This window comes from Ranitomeya variabilis, chromosome 3, assembly GCF_051348905.1.
Source record: "Ranitomeya variabilis isolate aRanVar5 chromosome 3, aRanVar5.hap1, whole genome shotgun sequence".
Taxonomy (NCBI): Eukaryota; Metazoa; Chordata; class Amphibia; order Anura; family Dendrobatidae; genus Ranitomeya; species Ranitomeya variabilis.
Genome location: NC_135234.1, coordinates 778,254,767 through 778,272,744, shown reverse-complemented (window position 1 = coordinate 778,272,744; position 17,978 = coordinate 778,254,767). Strand labels below are relative to the sequence as shown.

The following is a 17,978-nucleotide window of genomic DNA, read 5'->3' as shown; positions in this document are numbered from 1 at the left end:
TTTGTCATGAACAGGCCTCTGCTGCAAGGAGAACGGTCAGTTGCATAATTGACGATTAATGGATGAGGCTGCTTCCATTACAGGGCCGGTTATTGGGGAGCGCCGATGGCACACCTGACCAGTAGCGGATGGCTACAAGGGTGCGGTTTACAGAACAAAAATGAACAGAACAATTACATTTTGTAGTTAATTCTGAAAGGTCGGCGATTAAAAAACAAAAGATTTCACAAAGGGGACAATACAATATATACAGTTACATAAAATAAAGATTAACAAAAGAACGGTGACTACGCCACTCACAGATGGCTCAGCGGAGGGAGGCAGTTCAGGAAAACGAACGGAACCGACAGTGAACTGGGCCCCCAAGTACTGACCAACTAAACCCAATCATTGTGATACTGTTTATAGAGCCTCTTCATCCACGTTTATGTCTGTTTATCTAAGTCCCTAATGTGATACGGCATCTAATCCATTCACATCGACACTCGCAGACGTGTATCTAATACTGATCAATGGTCAGCCGCAGTGATACTGCCCAATGTCCTGTATCTAAGCCTATGGTATGTCTTACTCCCTGCTGCATCTAATCCTCTCGCGTGTGCGATACGGTCGTTCAGATTTTCTACATCATAACGGCACAGGGTCTCCCTCCAGCAGCGCAGAGTATTTCAGTAAAAATACAAGAAATCCAAATTATAAACATTTTATTAAAAAAAAAATCTCAGGAACAAAAAAAAAAAACAAACAACAAAATGTAGAATATTTATTTATCATCCTCTGTATAATCTGAGTAAAAAGCACGGACCAAATTCAAGCAAACACTCGGATACAAGCGGACACAGTGTTACTCACACACCAGCCAGCAGGGGGCAGCACTAGCGCCTGCTGCCCTGGAGGGGAGGAGCTGCCCGGGCACCGACTACTGATCAGTCCAGGAGGGAAACCATCAGCAAGGATGAGCAGAGGCTCCAGTGCGAGGGCAGCAGCGCCTCCTAGGATATATCATAAAATAAGAGTCCGCCATCTGCACCGCTCACCTGTAGGAGACATGGCCGCCAAAACATACCGAGATCCAACACCCTCCCCCACGGGGTGAATTCTATACATGAGGATGCAGGAGCCGGTGTATTTGTGGCATGGCGGCTCCCGCGCCGATCTGGAGAAGTGTCCGCCATGTTGGCTGCGCTCCGGGTTATTGGCCACATACGGTGAGCTCCCGCAGATACGACTGGGTGAGACTGTGCAGCTCCTCCAGGGCGTAGTCCTCCGGCATCGGTAGCCGGCCAATGTGGGGGGCGAGCAGTCTGAGCGGGACGCGCTGGAGGTCCGAGTCGTCCGATTCTGGAGAGTGCTGTAAGCGCAGGACCACGCGCAGGATGTTCGCAACGCGCTTCGCCATTTCTGGAGGGACATAAAGCTCGTTAGTGAAGTACGGCAATCCAGAGCGGCCCCCGGAGGAGGAACAGCGGCCCCCCAGACCCAGGAGGAGGAACAGCGGCCCCCCCAGACCCAGGAGGAGGAGGAGGAGCGGCCCCCCAGACCCAGGAGAAGGAGCGGCCCCCCAGACCCAGACGGAGGAGGAACAGCGGGCCCCCCAGACCCAGAAGGAGGAGGAGGAACAGCGGGCCCCCCAGACCCAGAAGGAGGAGGAGGAACAGCGGCCCCCCCAGACCCAGGAGGAGGAGCGGGCCCCCCCAGACCCAGGAGGAGGAGCGGGCCCCCCAGACCCAGGAGGAGGAGCGGGCCCCCCAGACCCAGGAGGAGGAGCGGGCCCCCCAGACCCAGGAGGAGGAGCGGGCCCCCCAGACCCAGGAGGAGGAGCGGGCCCCCCAGACCCAGGAGGAGGAGCGGGCCCCCCAGACCCAGGAGGAGGAGCGGGCCCCCCAGACCCAGGAGGAGGAGCGGGCCCCCCAGACCCAGGAGGAGGAGCGGGCCCCCCAGACCCAGGAGGAGGAGTGTCATGGTTCCCAATGGCAAGGGAACGTCAGAGAACTTAAATAACAGACTAGCTCTTGGGTGATGGAATCTCGAGCTGACCGTGAGCTAAACCTATCACACAACTAACAGTGGCCGGGTGACGTACCTACGTTTTATCCCTAGACGCCCAGCGCCAGCCGGAGAACTAACTAACCCTAATAGAGGAAAAAACAGACCTGCTTACCTCTAGGGAAATTCCCCCAAAAAGGAGACAGAAGCCCCCCACATATATTGACGGTGAGTTCAGAGGAAAAGACATACGCAGTATGAAGGTAGGTTCAGCAAAGCGAGGTCCGCTTACTAGATAGTAAGAAGATACAATAGGGAACTTCACGGTCAGCTGAAAACCCTATTAAAATACCATCCGGAAATTACTTTAAGACTCATGTGTCAACTCATGACACCGGAGTGGTAATTTCGGCCCACAAGAGCTTCCAGCTACAGAAACATAACTGTGAACTGGAACAAAAATGCAAACAAACTTAGGACTAAGAGTCCAACTTAGCTGATAGTAGTCTAGAAGCAGGAACATGCAACAGAAAGGCTCTGGTTACATTGATGGCCGGCACTAGAATAACTGAGCAGCAAGGCTAAATAGGATACACCCATATCCTGATGGAAACAGGTGAACAGAGAAAGTGAAGCACACAAGTCCAGTACCACCAGTGACCACCGGGGGAGCCCAAAAACCAAATTCACAACAGTACCCCCCCCTCAAGGAGGGGGCACCGAACCCTCACAAGAACCACCAGGGCGATCAGGACGAGCCCTATGAAAGGCACGGACCAAATCAGAGGCATGAACATCAGAGGCTGTCACCCAAGAATTATCCTCCTGACCGTAGCCCTTCCACTTGACCAGATACTGAAGTTTCCGTCTGGAAACACGGGAGTCCCAGATCTTCTCCACAACGTACTCCAATTCACCCTCAACCAACACCGGAGCGGGAGGCTCAACGGAAGGCACAACCAGTACCTCATACCTGCGCAATAATGACCGATGGAAGACATTATGGATAGAAAAAGATGCCGGGAGGTCCAATCGAAAGGACACAGGGTTAAGAATCTCCAAAATCCTATACGGGCCGATGAACCGAGGCTTAAACTTAGGAGAAGAAACCCTCATAGGGACAAAACGAGAAGACAACCACACCAAGTCCCCAACATGAAGACGAGGACCAACACGACGACGGCGGTTAGCAAAATGCCGAGTCTTCTCCTGGGACAACTCCAAATTGTCCACCACCTGTCCCCAAATCCGATGCAACCTATCCACCACAGTATCCACTCCAGGACAATCCGAAGACTCCACCTGACCAGAAGAAAAGCGAGGATGAAACCCCGAATTGCAAAAGAAAGGAGAAACCAAAGTGGCAGAACTAGCCCGATTATTGAGGGCAAACTCCGCCAACGGCAAAAAGGCAACCCAGTCATCCTGATCCGCAGACACAAAACACCTCAAATAAGTCTCCAAGGTCTGATTAGTTCGCTCAGTCTGGCCATTAGTCTGAGGATGGAACGCAGACGAAAAAGACAAATCAATGCCCATCCTAGCGCAGAACGCCCGCCAAAATCTAGACACGAACTGGGTCCCCCTGTCAGAAACGATATTCTCCGGAATACCATGCAAGCGAACCACATTTTGAAAAAACAGAGGAACCAACTCGGAAGAGGACGGCAACTTAGGCAAGGGCACCAAATGAACCATCTTTGAAAAACGGTCACACACCACCCAGATGACAGACATTTTCTGAGAAACAGGGAGATCAGAAATAAAATCCATAGAGATGTGAGTCCAAGGCCTCTTTGGAATGGGCAAAGATAACAACAAGGTTTGGCCCGAGCACAAACATCACAAGACTGCACAAAAACTCGTACATCTCGAGACACAGAAGGCCACCAGAAGGACCTAGCCACCAAATCCCTGGTACCAAAGATCCCGGGATGACCTGCCAACGCAGAAGAATGAACCTCCGAGATGACTCTACTGGTCCAATCATCAGGAACAAACAGTCTACCAGGCGGGCAACGATCAGGTCTATCCGCCTGAAACTCCTGCAAAGCCCGTCGCAGGTCTGGGGAAACAGCAGATAATATCACCCCATCCTTAAGGATACCTGTAGGTTCAGAATCACCAGGGAAATCAGGCTCAAAACTCCTAGAAAGGGCATCCGCCTTCACATTTTTAGAACCTGGTAAGTATGAGACCACAAAATTAAACCGAGAGAAAAACAACGACCAGCGCGCCTGTCTAGGATTCAGGCGCCTGGCAGACTCAAGATAAATCAAATTCTTGTGATCGGTCAATACCACCACCTGATGTCTAGCCCCCTCAAGCCAATGACGCCACTCCTCAAAAGCCCACTTCATAGCCAAAAGCTCCCGATTACCAATATCATAATTTCGCTCGGTGGGCGAAAATTTTCGAGAAAAGAACGCACAAGGTCTCATCACGGAGCAATCGGAACTTTTCTGCGACAAGACCGCCCCAGCTCCGATCTCGGAAGCATCGACCTCAACCTGAAAAGGAAGAGTAACATCAGGCTGACGCAACACAGGGGCGGAAGAAAAGCGGCGCTTAAGTTCCCGAAAGGCCTCCACAGCAGCAGGGGACCAATCAGCAACATCAGCACCCTTTTTGGTCAAATCAGTCAAAGGTTTAGCAACATCAGAAAAACCAGTTATAAATCGACGATAAAAATTAGCAAAGCCCAAAAATTTCTGAAGGCTCTTAAGCGAAGAAGGTTGCGTCCAATCACAAATAGCCCGAACCTTGACAGGATCCATCTCAATGGAAGAGGGGGAAAAAAATGTACCCCAAAAAAGAAATCTTTTGAACCCCAAAAATACACTTAGAACCCTTCACACACAAGGAATTAGCCCGCAAAACCTGAAAAACCCTCCTGACCTGTTGGACATGAGAATCCCAGTCATCCGAAAAAATCAAAATATCATCCAGATACACGATCATGAATTTATCCAAATATTCCCGGAAAATGTCATGCATAAAGGACTGAAAGACTGAAGGGGCATTTGAAAGACCAAAAGGCATTACTAAATACTCAAAATGGCCCTCGGGCGTATTAAATGCGGTTTTCCACTCATCCCCCTGCTTAATTCGCACCAAATTATACGCCCCACGGAGATCAATCTTAGAGAACCACTTAGCCCCTTTTATTCGAGCAAACAAATCAGTCAGCAGTGGCAGAGGATACTGATATCTGACTGTAATTTTATTCAAGAGTCGATAATCAATACACGGCCTCAAAGAGCCATCTTTTTTAGATACAAAGAAAAAAACGGCTCCTAAGGGAGATGAAGAAGGACGAATATGTCCCTTTTCCAGGGACTCCTTAATATATTCTCGCATCGCAGCATGTTCAGGTACAGATAGATTAAATAAACGACCCTTTGGAAATTTACTGCCCGGAATCAGATCTATGGCACAATCGCAATCTCTGTGAGGAGGTAGTGAACCAAGCTTAGGCTCCTCAAAAACATCACGATAATCAGATAAAAATTCCGGAATCTCAGAGGGAATAGATGACGAAATGGAAACCAAAGGTACGTCCCCATGAGTCCCCTGACATCCCCAGCTTAACACAGACATTGCTTTCCAGTCGAGGACTGGGTTATGAGATTGCAGCCATGGCAATCCAAGCACCAACACATCATGTAGATTATACAACACAAGGAAGCGAATAATCTCCTGATGGTCTGGAGTCATACGCATAGTCACTTGTGTCCAGTATTGTGGTTTATTACTAGCCAATGGTGTAGAGTCAATACCCTTCAGAGGTATAGGAACTTCCAGAGGCTCTAGATCAAACCCACAGCGCCTGGCAAAGGACCAATCCATTAGACTCAAAGCGGCGCCAGAGTCGACATAGGCATCCGCGGTAATTGACGATAATGAACAAATCAAGGTCACAGACAGAATAAACTTAGACTGTAAAGTGCCAATTGAAACAGACTTATCAACCTTCTTTGTGCGTCTAGAGCATGCTGATATAACATGAGTTGAATCACCACAATAGAAGCACAACCCATTTTTTCGCCTAAAATTCTGCCGTTCGCTTCTGGACAGAATTCTATCACACTGCATACTCTCTGGAGCCTTCTCAGAAGACACCGCCAAATGGTGCACAGGTTTGCGCTCCCGCAAACGCCGATCAATCTGAATAGCCATTGTCATGGACTCATTCAGACCTGTAGGTGCAGGGAACCCCACCATAACATCTTTAATGGCATCAGAGAGACCCGCTCTGAAATTCGCCGCCAGGGCGCACTCATTCCACTGAGTAAGCACAGACCATTTACGAAATTTTTGGCAGTATATTTCAGCTTCATCTTGCCCTTGAGATAGGGCCATCAAGGTTTTTTCAGCCTGAATCTCTAAATGAGGTTCCTCATAAAGCAACCCCAAAGCCAGAAAAAACGCATCCACATTGAGCAACGCAGGATCCCCGGGTGCCAACGCAAATGCCCAATCCTGAGGGTCACCCCGCAGCAAGGAAATTACTATCCTAACCTGCTGTGCGGGATCTCCAGCGGAGCGAGATCTCAGGGAAATAAATAATTTACAATTATATTTGAAATTCAGGAAACGAGATCTATCCCCGGAGAAAAATTCTGGTATAGGAATTCTAGGTTCAGACATAGGAGCATGAATAACAAAATCCTGTAAACTTTGAACCTTCGTAGCAAGATTATTCAAACCTGTAGCCAAACTCTGAGGATCCATTTTAATCAGGTGAGATCAGAGCCATTCAAGGATTAGAAGGAGAGAGAGAGGCAAAGGCAGCAATTAGAGCAGAAATGCAACTGAGTAAACTATAGAGCAAGCTCAGAGGGAAAAAAAAAAAAAAAATCTGCAGACTTCTTTTTCTCTCCTTTCTTCTGCCAACGGTTTTAACCCTTGGCCGGCCATACTGTTATGGTTCCCAATGGCAAGGGAACGTCAGAGAACTTAAATAACAGACTAGCTCTTGGGTGATGGAATCTCGAGCTGACCGTGAGCTAAACCTATCACACAACTAACAGTGGCCGGGTGACGTACCTACGTTTTATCCCTAGACGCCCAGCGCCAGCCGGAGGACTAACTAACCCTAATAGAGGAAAAAACAGACCTGGCTTACCTCTAGGGAAATTCCCCCAAAAAGGAGACAGAAGCCCCCCACATATATTGACGGTGAGTTCAGAGGAAAAGACATACGCAGTATGAAGGTAGGTTCAGCAAAGCGAGGTCCGCTTACTAGATAGTAAGAAGATACAATAGGGAACTTCACGGTCAGCTGAAAACCCTATTAAAATACCATCCCGAAATTACTTTAAGACTCATGTGTCAACTCATGACACCGGAGTGGCAATTTCGGCCCACAAGAGCTTCCAGCTACAGAAAAATAACAAAACTGAGAACTGGAACAAAAATGCAAAACAAACTTAGGACTAAGAGTCCAACTTAGCTGATAGTAGTCTAGAAGCAGGAACATGCAACAGAAAGGCTCTGGTTACATTGATGGCCGGCACTAGAATAACTGAGCAGCAAGGCTAAATAGGATACTCCCATATCCTGATGGAAACAGGTGAACAGAGAAAGTGAAGCACACAAGTCCAGTACCACCAGTGACCACCGGGGGAGCCCGAAAACCAAATTCACAACAGAGGACCGGGCCCCCCAGACCCAGGAGGAGGAGGAGCGGGCCCCCCAGACCCAGGAGGAGGAGGAGCGGGCCCCCCAGACCCAGGAGGAGGAGGAGCGGGCCCCCCAGACCCAGGAAAAGGAGGAGCGGGCCCCCCAGACCCAGGAGGAGGAGGAGCGGGCCCCCCAGACCCAGGAGGAGGAGGAGGAGCGGGCCCCCCAGACCCAGGAGGAGGAGGAGGAGCGGGCCCCCCAGACCCAGGAGGAGGAGGAGGAGCGGGCCCCCCAGACCCAGGAGGAGGAGGAGGAGCGGGCCCCCCAGACCCAGGAGGAGGAGGAGGAGCGGGCCCCCCAGACCCAGGAGGAGGAGGAGCGGGCCCCCCAGACCCAGGAGGAGGAGGAGCGGGCCCCCCAGACCCAGGAAAAGGAGGAGCGGGCCCCCCAGACCCAGGAGGAGCGGGCCCCCCAGACCCAGGAGGAGGAGGAGGAGCGGGCCCCCCAGACCCAGGAGGAGGAGGAGGAGCGGGCCCCCCAGACCCAGGAGGAGGAGGAGGAGGAGGAGCGGGCCCCCCAGACCCAGGAGGAGGAGGAGGAGCGGGCCCCCCAGACCCAGGAGGAGGAGGAGGAGCGGGCCCCCCAGACCCAGGAGAAGGAGGAGCGGCCCCCCAGACCCAGGAGAAGGAGGAGCGGCCCCCCAGACCCAGGAGAAGGAGGAGCGGCCCCCCAGACCCAGAAGGAGGAGCGGCCCCCCAGACCCAGGAGGAGGAGCGGCCCCCCAGACCCAGAAGGAGGAGCGGCCCCCCAGACCCAGGAGGAGGAGCGGCCCCCCAGACGAAGGAGGAGCGGCCCCCCAGACGAAGGAGGAGCGGCCCCCCAGACCCAGGAGGAGGAGGAGCGGCCCCCCAGACCCAGGAGGAGGAGGAGCGGCCCCCCAGACCCAGGAGGAGGAGGAGCGGCCCCCCAGACCCAGGAGGAGGAGGAGCGGCCCCCCAGACCCAGGAGGAGGAGGAGCGGCCCCCCAGACCCAGGAGGAGGAGGAGCGGCCCCCCAGACCCAGGAGGAGGAGGAGCGGCCCCCCAGACCCAGGAGGAGGAGGAGCGGCCCCCCAGACCCAGGAGGAGGAGGAGCGGCCCCCCAGACCCAGGAGGAGGAGGAGCGGCCCCCCAGACCCAGGAGGAGGAGGAGCGGCCCCCCAGACCCAGGAGAAGGGACACCCTGCGCCTGCACCATCCTGTGTGCGTGGTAGGACCCGGCTCACGGGCAGAGCCCACCCCGGGTGCCGGCACTCACCGGACTGTGCCAGTCGGTCTTTGGAGGAGCAGCAGTGGATCTGATCCACCCGGTTACAGACGAACGTCACCTTCGTGTGCAGTTGTTCAAGTTCACAGCCGGACGATTCGTTCTGCAGAAGGAAGAAAAGAAAACGTGAAGCCAGAACCCCGAGATTGGAAGTCTCCTGCCTCACGGCGCAGCTCTGCAGCTTCATCCCCCACCTCCCCCTCATCTCCAGCTGGTAGGGCATGCTGAGAGTTGTAGTTGTACCGCAGCAGAAACTGTAATATTGGTTCAATGGGGTTTTCCAAAAATGGCGCGTCAGTGCAATAATGGCGATGGTGCCCCCTGCTAGCCAACACAAGCAATACTTCAAAATTAAATTTTAGTGGCAAAAAAAAAAAAAAAATCACAGTGTGTGGCACATTTGCCTGAGAGCCGACACTTTCCTTTACTATGGCGCAGTCCGAGGACTTGATTATTGCGCCAAGTGGTATTGTGCAGATTGTCGCCCGTGGCCAATGCCGATCATCGCTCTGCGATTAGTGGAGTCACAGAAACGGAAATAAGGAGGACGTGGAGATTGTATTCCCTCCGTCAAGGCGTTCACCGCGATTCTTCAGCCCCCCACCCTCCATGGTGACCCTCGCCCATCGTTATCCCGTGATCGGGTATCAGAGGGGCTGATTGGTGCCTGAACCACACACTGGCTGAGACTGCACGGCTGTCAGATGTCCCTGCAGCTCCTGAGCCGGCTCTGCACACAGCAACTGCGCCATTACCCCCCCACACCTGCACCCCCGTGCAGCCCCTGCCCCCCCAACACCTGCGCCCCCGTGCAGCCCCTGCCCCCCCGTGCAGCCCCTGCCCCCCCGTGCAGCCCCTGCCCCCCCACACCCGCGCCGCCGTGCAGCCCTTGCCCCCCCACACCCGTGCCGCCGTGCAGCCCCTGCCCCCCCACACCCGCGCCGCCGTGCAGCCCTTGCCCCCCCACACCGCCGTGCAGCCCCTGCCCCCCCCCCACACCCGCGCCCCCGTGCAGCCCCTGCCCCCCCACACACCCGCGCCCCCGTGCAGCCCCTGCCCCCCCCCACACCCCCGTGCAGCCCCTGCCCCCCCACACACCCGCGCCCCGTGCAGCCCCTGCCCCCCCACACCTGCGCCCCCGTGCAGCCCCTGCCCCCCCACACCTGCGCCCCCGTGCAGCCCCTGCCCCCCCACACCTGCGCCGCCGTGCAGCCCCTGCCCCCATAGCCAGTGTGCGGGCGTCACCTGTCGGATAAGCTCCAGCATCTCGATCACGCTGATGTAGTCCATGTACACCTGGCCGGCCGTGTCCCAGCCCTGGATGTGCACGCAGTTCTCCGGCCGGGACAGTTGGTCCAGGAAGCTGCGCAGGTACGTGTAGTTCTCATTAATGATGGCGTCTACAAGACAAGAGAGACAACATTACCCATCACTTACAGAAAGCTCAGGGAAAGCGAGAATGCTGACGCAGCTGCGGGTTTGCTACTGTGCATCAGTGCAGACAGTCCACTAAGAACAACGGCTTCGCCAGAACCGCTCCACGTCATCTGCACTGATACAAAGCAACAAACCACCTGCGGGATAGACTAGGTCTGTGACAGTTTCCAGCCTCCGGATGACAGCGAGCAGAAGCGGGGGTCCGGATGTGTCATCACAGAGCGGAGGCTGCTGTAACCGCTGGACACGGACCCCCGGCCGGGGTTTACCTGACGCCAGGTGCCGACACACCAGCTTGTGGCACTGGTTCCAGTGTCGGGCGCGCAGTAGATACAGCGCCTCCCTGTGGTGGTCTCCGTCCCTCCTGGCGCGGATCGCTTTGGCCTCGTAGATCCACTCTGCAGGGATGAGGAGCTTCTCTACCAGGAACTTCTCCTTCGCCAGCGTTTCGGGGGTCTCCCGCAGGGTGCAGTGTCTGGTGAGCAGCTCCCGCACCGCCGTCTCTCGTATACTGGAGAGAGAATAGGAGTTATATACACCAGAGACCCTCCCCGTAGATGCGGTACAGAAAGCCACGACAGACCACGAGTCTGCTCAGCACTTACACGGCGTCCGGGACGTGGAGCACCACGAATACGGCCCACTGCCACAGCCCCACGGTCTCCAGCTGCTCGGCGTAGCTGGCGTGCAGCAGGCCCTGGCTCTGCCCCGAGAGGTGCCGGTAATTCAGCGCCTGCAGCACCATCCACAGGTGCCAGCTCAGGCGATAGTCCAGGGGGTCCGGGGTCACACTTCTGGGGTCCAACAGCTGCCGGAGATCATAACACCTACCGAGGAAGCAGGAGGGAAACCGAGGGTTAACTCAGTGTGTGAGCAGCGAGGGCAGCTAGTAAGTAAGTGCCCCCCGCAGCTCACCGGTCACTGTACAGCTTCAACAGGTGGAAGCAGACGTCTCTCCGGATGGAAGACGTGTCCGCATCGATGGCCTCTAGGCGCAGGCCGTGCTCCTCCAAGTAGGCCGGGAGCGGGTACGCGGCGTAGCGGCTGCTGTCCTCCGACTCCTGATCAATAAAGAGCCGCGGTCAGTGACGAGAGCAGCGAACGGCGCGGTGAGGACCACGAGTGGTGGCACCTACCTGAAAGGCGGTCTCGTACTGCTGCAGCGCCTGGGGGATGGAGGCAGTGGGCGGCAGCATGTACCACAGATGGACGGCCAAGGCCCGCTTCCAGTCCAGCTCCGAGCAGACATTGATGCTCCTCTTATCAGATGACAGCCACACCTGGGGGAGGGGACAAGCAACATGGCGGCCGGTCACTAAATCCACGCAACATGGCGGCCAGTCATCATATAGCTCAAACACGGCAGCCGGTCACCACACACCCCCTCCATGGTGGCCGGTCACCACACACCCCCTCCATGGTGGCCGGTCACCACACACCCCCTCCATGGTGGCCGGTCACCACACCCCCCCCTCCATGGTGGCCGGTCACCACACACCCCCTCCATGGTGGCCGATCACCACACACACCCTCCATGGCGGCCGGTCATCACACACCCCCTCCATGGTGGCCGGTCACCACACACCCCCTCCATGGTGGCCGGTCACCACACACCCCCTCCATGGTGGCCGGTCACCACATACCCCCTCCATGGTGGCCGGTCACCACACACCCCCTCCATGGCGGCCGGTCACCACACACCCTCCATAGTGGCCGGTCACCACACACCCCCTCCATGGCGGCCGGTCACCACACACCCTCCATGGCGGCCGGTCACCACACACCCTCCATGGCGGCCGGTCACCACACACCCCTTCCGTCTCTTTGCACTCACCGGGGTGGCGGACAGCAGGGCGTAGATCTTCAGCCGCTCCTCCGGGATGAAGGCGTCCACCTGCAGGCTCCTCCAGTCCACCAGCTGCATGACGTTCAGCTCCACCACCTGCCGGCTGCCCACCAGCTGCGAGAGTAAGATGGCGAGACGGTGGTCGCCTGCGGAGACAACATCTCAGTTTTTGGTGGTCCGGTAGCTGCAGGACAGCAGGGAACATCCCAGGACGGACCCCAAACAGTGCGACAGATGCAGTCTGAGGACACCACTGGCTCAGCAGGACCCCCACTCACCAGACTTCTGTGCCAGCCGGCACGCCTCGCTGATTCGACAGCCGGTCAGGAAGCTGAACACGGCCTGGATCGGCTGCTCGTGGAGGTGAAGGGCCACCTCGTCTTCGATGCGTCCAGCCGCAGTGTCGGCCAGCCAATGAGAGAAGGCCTTCCTGCGCTGCAGCTGCTCCACGTACTCGTTGGCATCATCCAGGCGGACCTCCAGCTCCCGGAGCTGCCCCCACAGGGCCTGGCACAGCGCCCACGTCAGGCTCCACTGCTTCACCACGGCTGCGGAGGAAGAGGACGGAGGAGCGTGAGAAGAACACCAGACAAGGCAGGAGGAGAGCGGCAGGAATGTCACCGGTCACTCACGCTCCGGACACTCCTGGCAGAACTTGCTGGCCCATCCGGCATAGTCATGGATGGCGGAGTTTCCAGGGTTGGGCACGAGCCGTGGGCAGCCATCCTTCTGCACCGAGCTGTTCCTCAGGGCGATTTCCAGGGGGATCAGGTAGGATTCCAGATCTCGGCTCTTCTGCTCCAGACTCAGTGCCTCCATGTGAACCTTAAAGGGGGTCTCCGCCAGACTGGGGGGACAGACGTCACATAATGCAGCCTTATCCGAGAGCTCCCCCAAACAGACAGGTGCTGCAGAGCCGCCATCATAAGAGCGGGGGGTCATAGAGAGAGGGGATACCCCAGCATCCTAGTAACGCCCCACCCCAGGAATAACTACACATTACAACGTGCCCGCGTCTTTAACCCCTTCCTGCCATGGTCAGATTTTACACTTTCCAGGTCCGCAGTGTTTGTTTTCCCGCCAGCGTCTCCACGTGGGGGGGGGGCCTTCTTTATTTGCAGAGAGTTGTACTTAGTGACGCCGATCATCTGTCCGTATAATGTACTGACATAGGAGGAAAAAAACCCGACAACACGGAATAAAAAAAGAAAAGTAAAAAAACCTCGTAATTCCACAGGTACGATTGGGGCAATATTTTTATTTTAGTGGGGGGGTTGAATATGTTTTTAGTCGCCATTTTGTGCCGAGCCCCGGTCCGTGCAGTTTGGGTACGTACGTTGCTTTGACTTTCTGGAGGTCTCTCCCCCATTACAGTGTTCAATGTGCAGGGCGATTTCTTATCTTGACAGATCGGACAATTACAGATATGATGGGACACTGCTTTATTTCACGGGGGCAAGACTCAAATTTTTTATTTATTTATTTTATTTATTTTTTTTTTTTTTAGAGTTTTAAGAACTTTTGTCTCTTTAATTCTTAGGCTAGGTTCACATTGCGTTAGGGCAATCCGTTTAGCGCTAGCGGATTGCGCTAACGCAATGTATTTGTAGGGGCCGTGTTTAGGGGTCGCGCTAACGTCCCCGCTCTCGCAGACCCCCGATCTGCGAGAGCGGGGAACGGACCTCGGGCGCAAGCAGCGTCCGCGGCGCGTCACAAAAGAACGGCACATCGCTAGCGCGAACCGAAAAAGGCACGCGCTAGCGATGCGCTACAGGCAAAATTTACATTGCTGTCAATGGGTGCGCTAACGGACCCGTTGCACAGCGTTAATTGCGACATTTTCACCGTGCAACGCTGTCCGTTAGCGACCACCCACTAACGCAATGTGAACCTAGCCTTACCCCCAAGGGCACCGGCGCCTGCAAGTGATTGATTCTTGCAGGATACAGTGAGGCCGATCTACCCCCCCCCCCCCCCCCCCAACACCCTGCAAATGCCCCCATGGAAGGAGGGGACAGGAGCGGACACCGCAGCAGTGCCGGCACCCCATGGCTTAATGGCGCTGATGGTCGCACTATTACGCTGTGTGTCAGGAGTGCATACATCAGCTGAGCTGCACTACAAATCCCAGCAGTTATGTCATGTGCAGGCTTTGTAGCTAGAGGCAGGGAGCGCAGCTCTGAAGCGTCACCGCACTTTCATGCTCACTTACGATTTGGCAGACACTGGGTTGGGCAGATATCCGTAGTCTACGTCCTCCATGTCACCGGCCTCCGCCCTCTCCTTGGACCCGCTCAGCACATCTCCGCTGTGGGCCAGCGTCCAGTTGGGGCCCCAGCCGACAGAAAACGAGCGGCCCATGAACAGCGACATGTCGAGCAGCAGCCGGCCCTTCCCAGCAGTGGCCGACATCTCTAGTGGCACCAGTCCCTGCTGGCGTCGGGTCCCCACAGTCCTCAGCTGCGTCTCCGGGACAGGAGACGGCATCACAAACACAGAAGCGAGGGGCCCCAGAGCCGGCCACGGAGCGGAGGAGGGTGCGGAGGGTTTGGGGCTCTGAGAGCCGAGAGGAGACTCCTTGTGCTTCAGCCCCGTGGATCCGGAGAAGCGAGAGTGCAGCAGACCCCCGACTATGGGAAGAGGAAACAGAGGAGACCTCAGTACAGAGCCCAGCAATACAGGAACATGAGCGAGCCCCGCCGGCCCCAGAGCCACCCAGCCAGACAGCCCCGCGGAGCCACCCAACCAGCGAGCCCCGCCGGCCCCAGAGCCCCCCCAGCCAGCGATCCCCGCCGGCCCCAGAGTCGCCCGGCCAGCGAGTCCCGCCGGCCCCAGAGCCCCCCAGCCAGACAGCCCCCTGGCCAGCGAGCCCCGCCAGCCCCAGAGCCCCCCGGCCAAACAGCCCCGCCAGCCAGCGAGCACTGCCGGCCCCAGAGTCACCCAGCCAGACAGCCCCCTGGCCAGAGAGCCCCGCCGGCCCCAGACCGCCCCGCCATCCAGCGAGCCCCGCCGGCCCCAGAGCCCTCCAGCCAAACAGCCCCCTGGCCAGAGAGCCCCCCCCAGCCAGACAGCCCCCTGGCCAGAGAGCCCCGCCGGCCACAGAGCCACCCAGCCAGACAGCCCCGCGGAGCCACCCAACCAGCGAGCCCGGCCAGCCAGCCCCCAGGAGCCGCCCAGCCAGAGAGCCCGCCCAGCCAGCCCCGCGGAGCCGCCCAGCCAGAGAGCCCCGTCAGCCCCAGAGCCCCCAGGCGCCGCCCAGCCAGAGAGCCCCGCCGGCCCCAGAGCCCCCTGGCCAGACAGCCCCCCGGAGCTGCCCAGCCAGACAGCCCCCTGGAGCCGCGCCGACCCCAAAGGCACCCGGTCAGACAGTCCCCCTGAGGCGACTAAGCAAGACGGCCCCCCCAGAGCCGCCGGCCAGTCAGTCCCCCAGAGCCGCTGGCCAGACAGCTCCAGAGCTGCCCCAAGTCTTCGGTTTTCTATGATCTCTGCTTGCTGTCATTTCACCTCTTCCAGCAGAGGCCATTATAGGTTTTTGTGCTTCTGTTTCTTTATCCCAAGCTTTAATATTTAGGGTCTGACCCGACGCTCATTCCAGAGAACATTCTTATTTGCACCATTTTGGACGATTACGTTTTGATGAAATTCTCTCCTAACATTTAGTGTGAACTTGTGGGTGATCGTATGATCGCTGGTACAAGGAGCTGCAATATCCTGCATCACAGAACTCCCCGTACACCACAACGCTCCACAGGAGGACGCGGGGGCTTTCAGTAGGTCTCTGTCTCAGTGGTGCCCTCATCGATGGTCACAATAGCCAAAGCCTGCGCTTCCTTCACTAAAAGTGACCCTGAGATCAGGATTGTGCTCAGTGACTACAGACAGTGTCAGGTCGGCGCCATTATACTGATTACACTGATACCTGTGATCAGGATTGTGCTCAGTGACTACAGACAGTGTCAGGTCGGTGCCGTTATACTGATTACACTGATACCTGTGATCAGGATTGTGCTCAGTGACTACAGACAGTGTCAGGTCGGTGCCTTTATACTGATACCTGTGATCAGGATTGTGCTCAGTGACTACAGTGTCAGGTCGGTGCCGTTATACTGATTACACTGATACCTGTGATCAGGATTGTGCTCAGTGACTACAGACAGTGTCAGGTCGGTGCCATTATACTGATTACACTGATACCTGTGATCAGGATTGTGCTCAGTGACTACAGACAGTGTCAGGTCGGTGCTGTTATACTGATTACACTGATACCTGTGATCAGGATTGTGCTCAGTGACTACAGAGGGTCAGGTCGGTGCCTTTATACTGATTACACTGATACCTGTGATCAGGATTGTGCTCAGTGACTTCAGACAGTGTCAGGTCTGTGCCGTTATACTGATTACACTGATACCTGTGATCAGGATTGTGCTCAGTGACTACAGTGTCAGGTCGGGGCCGTTATACTGATTACACTGATACCTGTGATCAGGATTGTGCTCAGTGACTACAGACAGTGTCAGGTCGGTGCTGTTATACTGATTACACTGATACCTGTGATCAGGATTGTGCTCAGTGACTACAGAGGGTCAGGTCGGTGCCTTTATACTGATTACACTGATACCTGTGATCAGGATTGTGCTCAGTGACTTCAGACAGTGTCAGGTCTGTGCCGTTATACTGATTACACTGATACCTGTGATCAGGATTGTGCTCAGTGACTACAGTGTCAGGTCGGTGCCGTTATACTGATTACACTGATACCTGTGATCAGGATTGTGCTCAGTGACTACAGACAGTGTCAGGACGGTGCCGTTATACTGATTACACTGATACCTGTGATCAGGATTGTGCTCAGTGACTACAGTGTCAGGTCGGCGCCGTTATACTGATTACACTGATACCTGTGATCAGGATTGTGCTCAGTGACTACAGACAGTGTCAGGTCGGTGCCGTTATACTGATTACACTGATACCTGTGATCAGGATTGTGCTCAGTGACTACAGACAGTGTCAGGTCGGTGCCGTTATACTGATTACACTGATACCTGTGATCAAAATTGTGCTCAGTGACTACAGACAGTGTCAGGTCGGTGCCGTTATACTGATTACACTGATACCGGTGATCAGGATTGTGCTCAGTGACTACAGACAGTGTCAGGTCGGTGCCGTTATACTGATACCTGTGATCAGGATTGTGCTCAGTGACTACAGTGTCAGGTCGGTGCCGTTATACTGATTACACTGATACCTGTGATCAGGATTGTGCTCAGTGATTACAGACAGTGTCAGGTCGGCGCCGTTATACTGATTACACTGATACCTGTGATCAGGATTGTGCTCAGTGATTACAGACAGTGTCAGGTCGGTGCCGTTATACTGATTACACTGATACCTGTGATCAGGATTGTGCTCAGTGACTACAGGCGGTGTCAGGTCAGTGCCGTTATATTGATTACACTGATACCTGTGATCAGGATTGTGCTCAGTGACTACAGACAGTGTCAGGTCGGTGCTGTTATACTGATTACACTGATACCTGTGATCAGGATTGTGCTCAGTGACTACACAGTGTCAGGTCGGCACCGTTATACTGATTACACTGATACCGGTGATCAGGATTGTGCTCAGTGACTACAGACAGTGTCAGGTCGGTGCCGTTATACTGATACCTGTGATCAGGATTGTGCTCAGTGACTACAGTGTCAGGTCGGTGCCGTTATACTGATTACACTGATACCTGTGATCAGGATTGTGCTCAGTGACTACAGACAGTGTCAGGTTG

General features: G+C 55.5%; 1 protein-coding gene across 6 annotated transcripts in view; it reads right to left on the bottom strand.

Moving 5' to 3' along the window:
- Positions 1–687: 687 nt before the first annotated feature.
- The window catches only part of NUP98 (nucleoporin 98 and 96 precursor), an 83,921-nt gene continuing 66,630 nt past the window's right edge, over positions 688–17,978 (bottom strand). For all 6 annotated transcript variants that reach the window (XM_077298934.1, XM_077298928.1, XM_077298933.1 and 3 more), the window contains exons 23-33: positions 14,412–14,829; positions 12,832–13,046; positions 12,478–12,747; positions 12,188–12,345; positions 11,490–11,633; positions 11,269–11,414; positions 10,959–11,180; positions 10,623–10,864; positions 10,162–10,316; positions 8,908–9,019; positions 688–1,401 (exon numbers count right to left, since the gene is read on the bottom strand). In XM_077298934.1, coding sequence (XP_077155049.1) covers positions 1,193–1,401; positions 8,908–9,019; positions 10,162–10,316; positions 10,623–10,864; positions 10,959–11,180; positions 11,269–11,414; positions 11,490–11,633; positions 12,188–12,345; positions 12,478–12,747; positions 12,832–13,046; positions 14,412–14,829 — 2,291 coding nt within the window. In that variant the 3' untranslated portion in view covers positions 688–1,192. The remainder of the gene's footprint in view (positions 1,402–8,907; positions 9,020–10,161; positions 10,317–10,622; positions 10,865–10,958; positions 11,181–11,268; positions 11,415–11,489; positions 11,634–12,187; positions 12,346–12,477; positions 12,748–12,831; positions 13,047–14,411; positions 14,830–17,978) is intronic.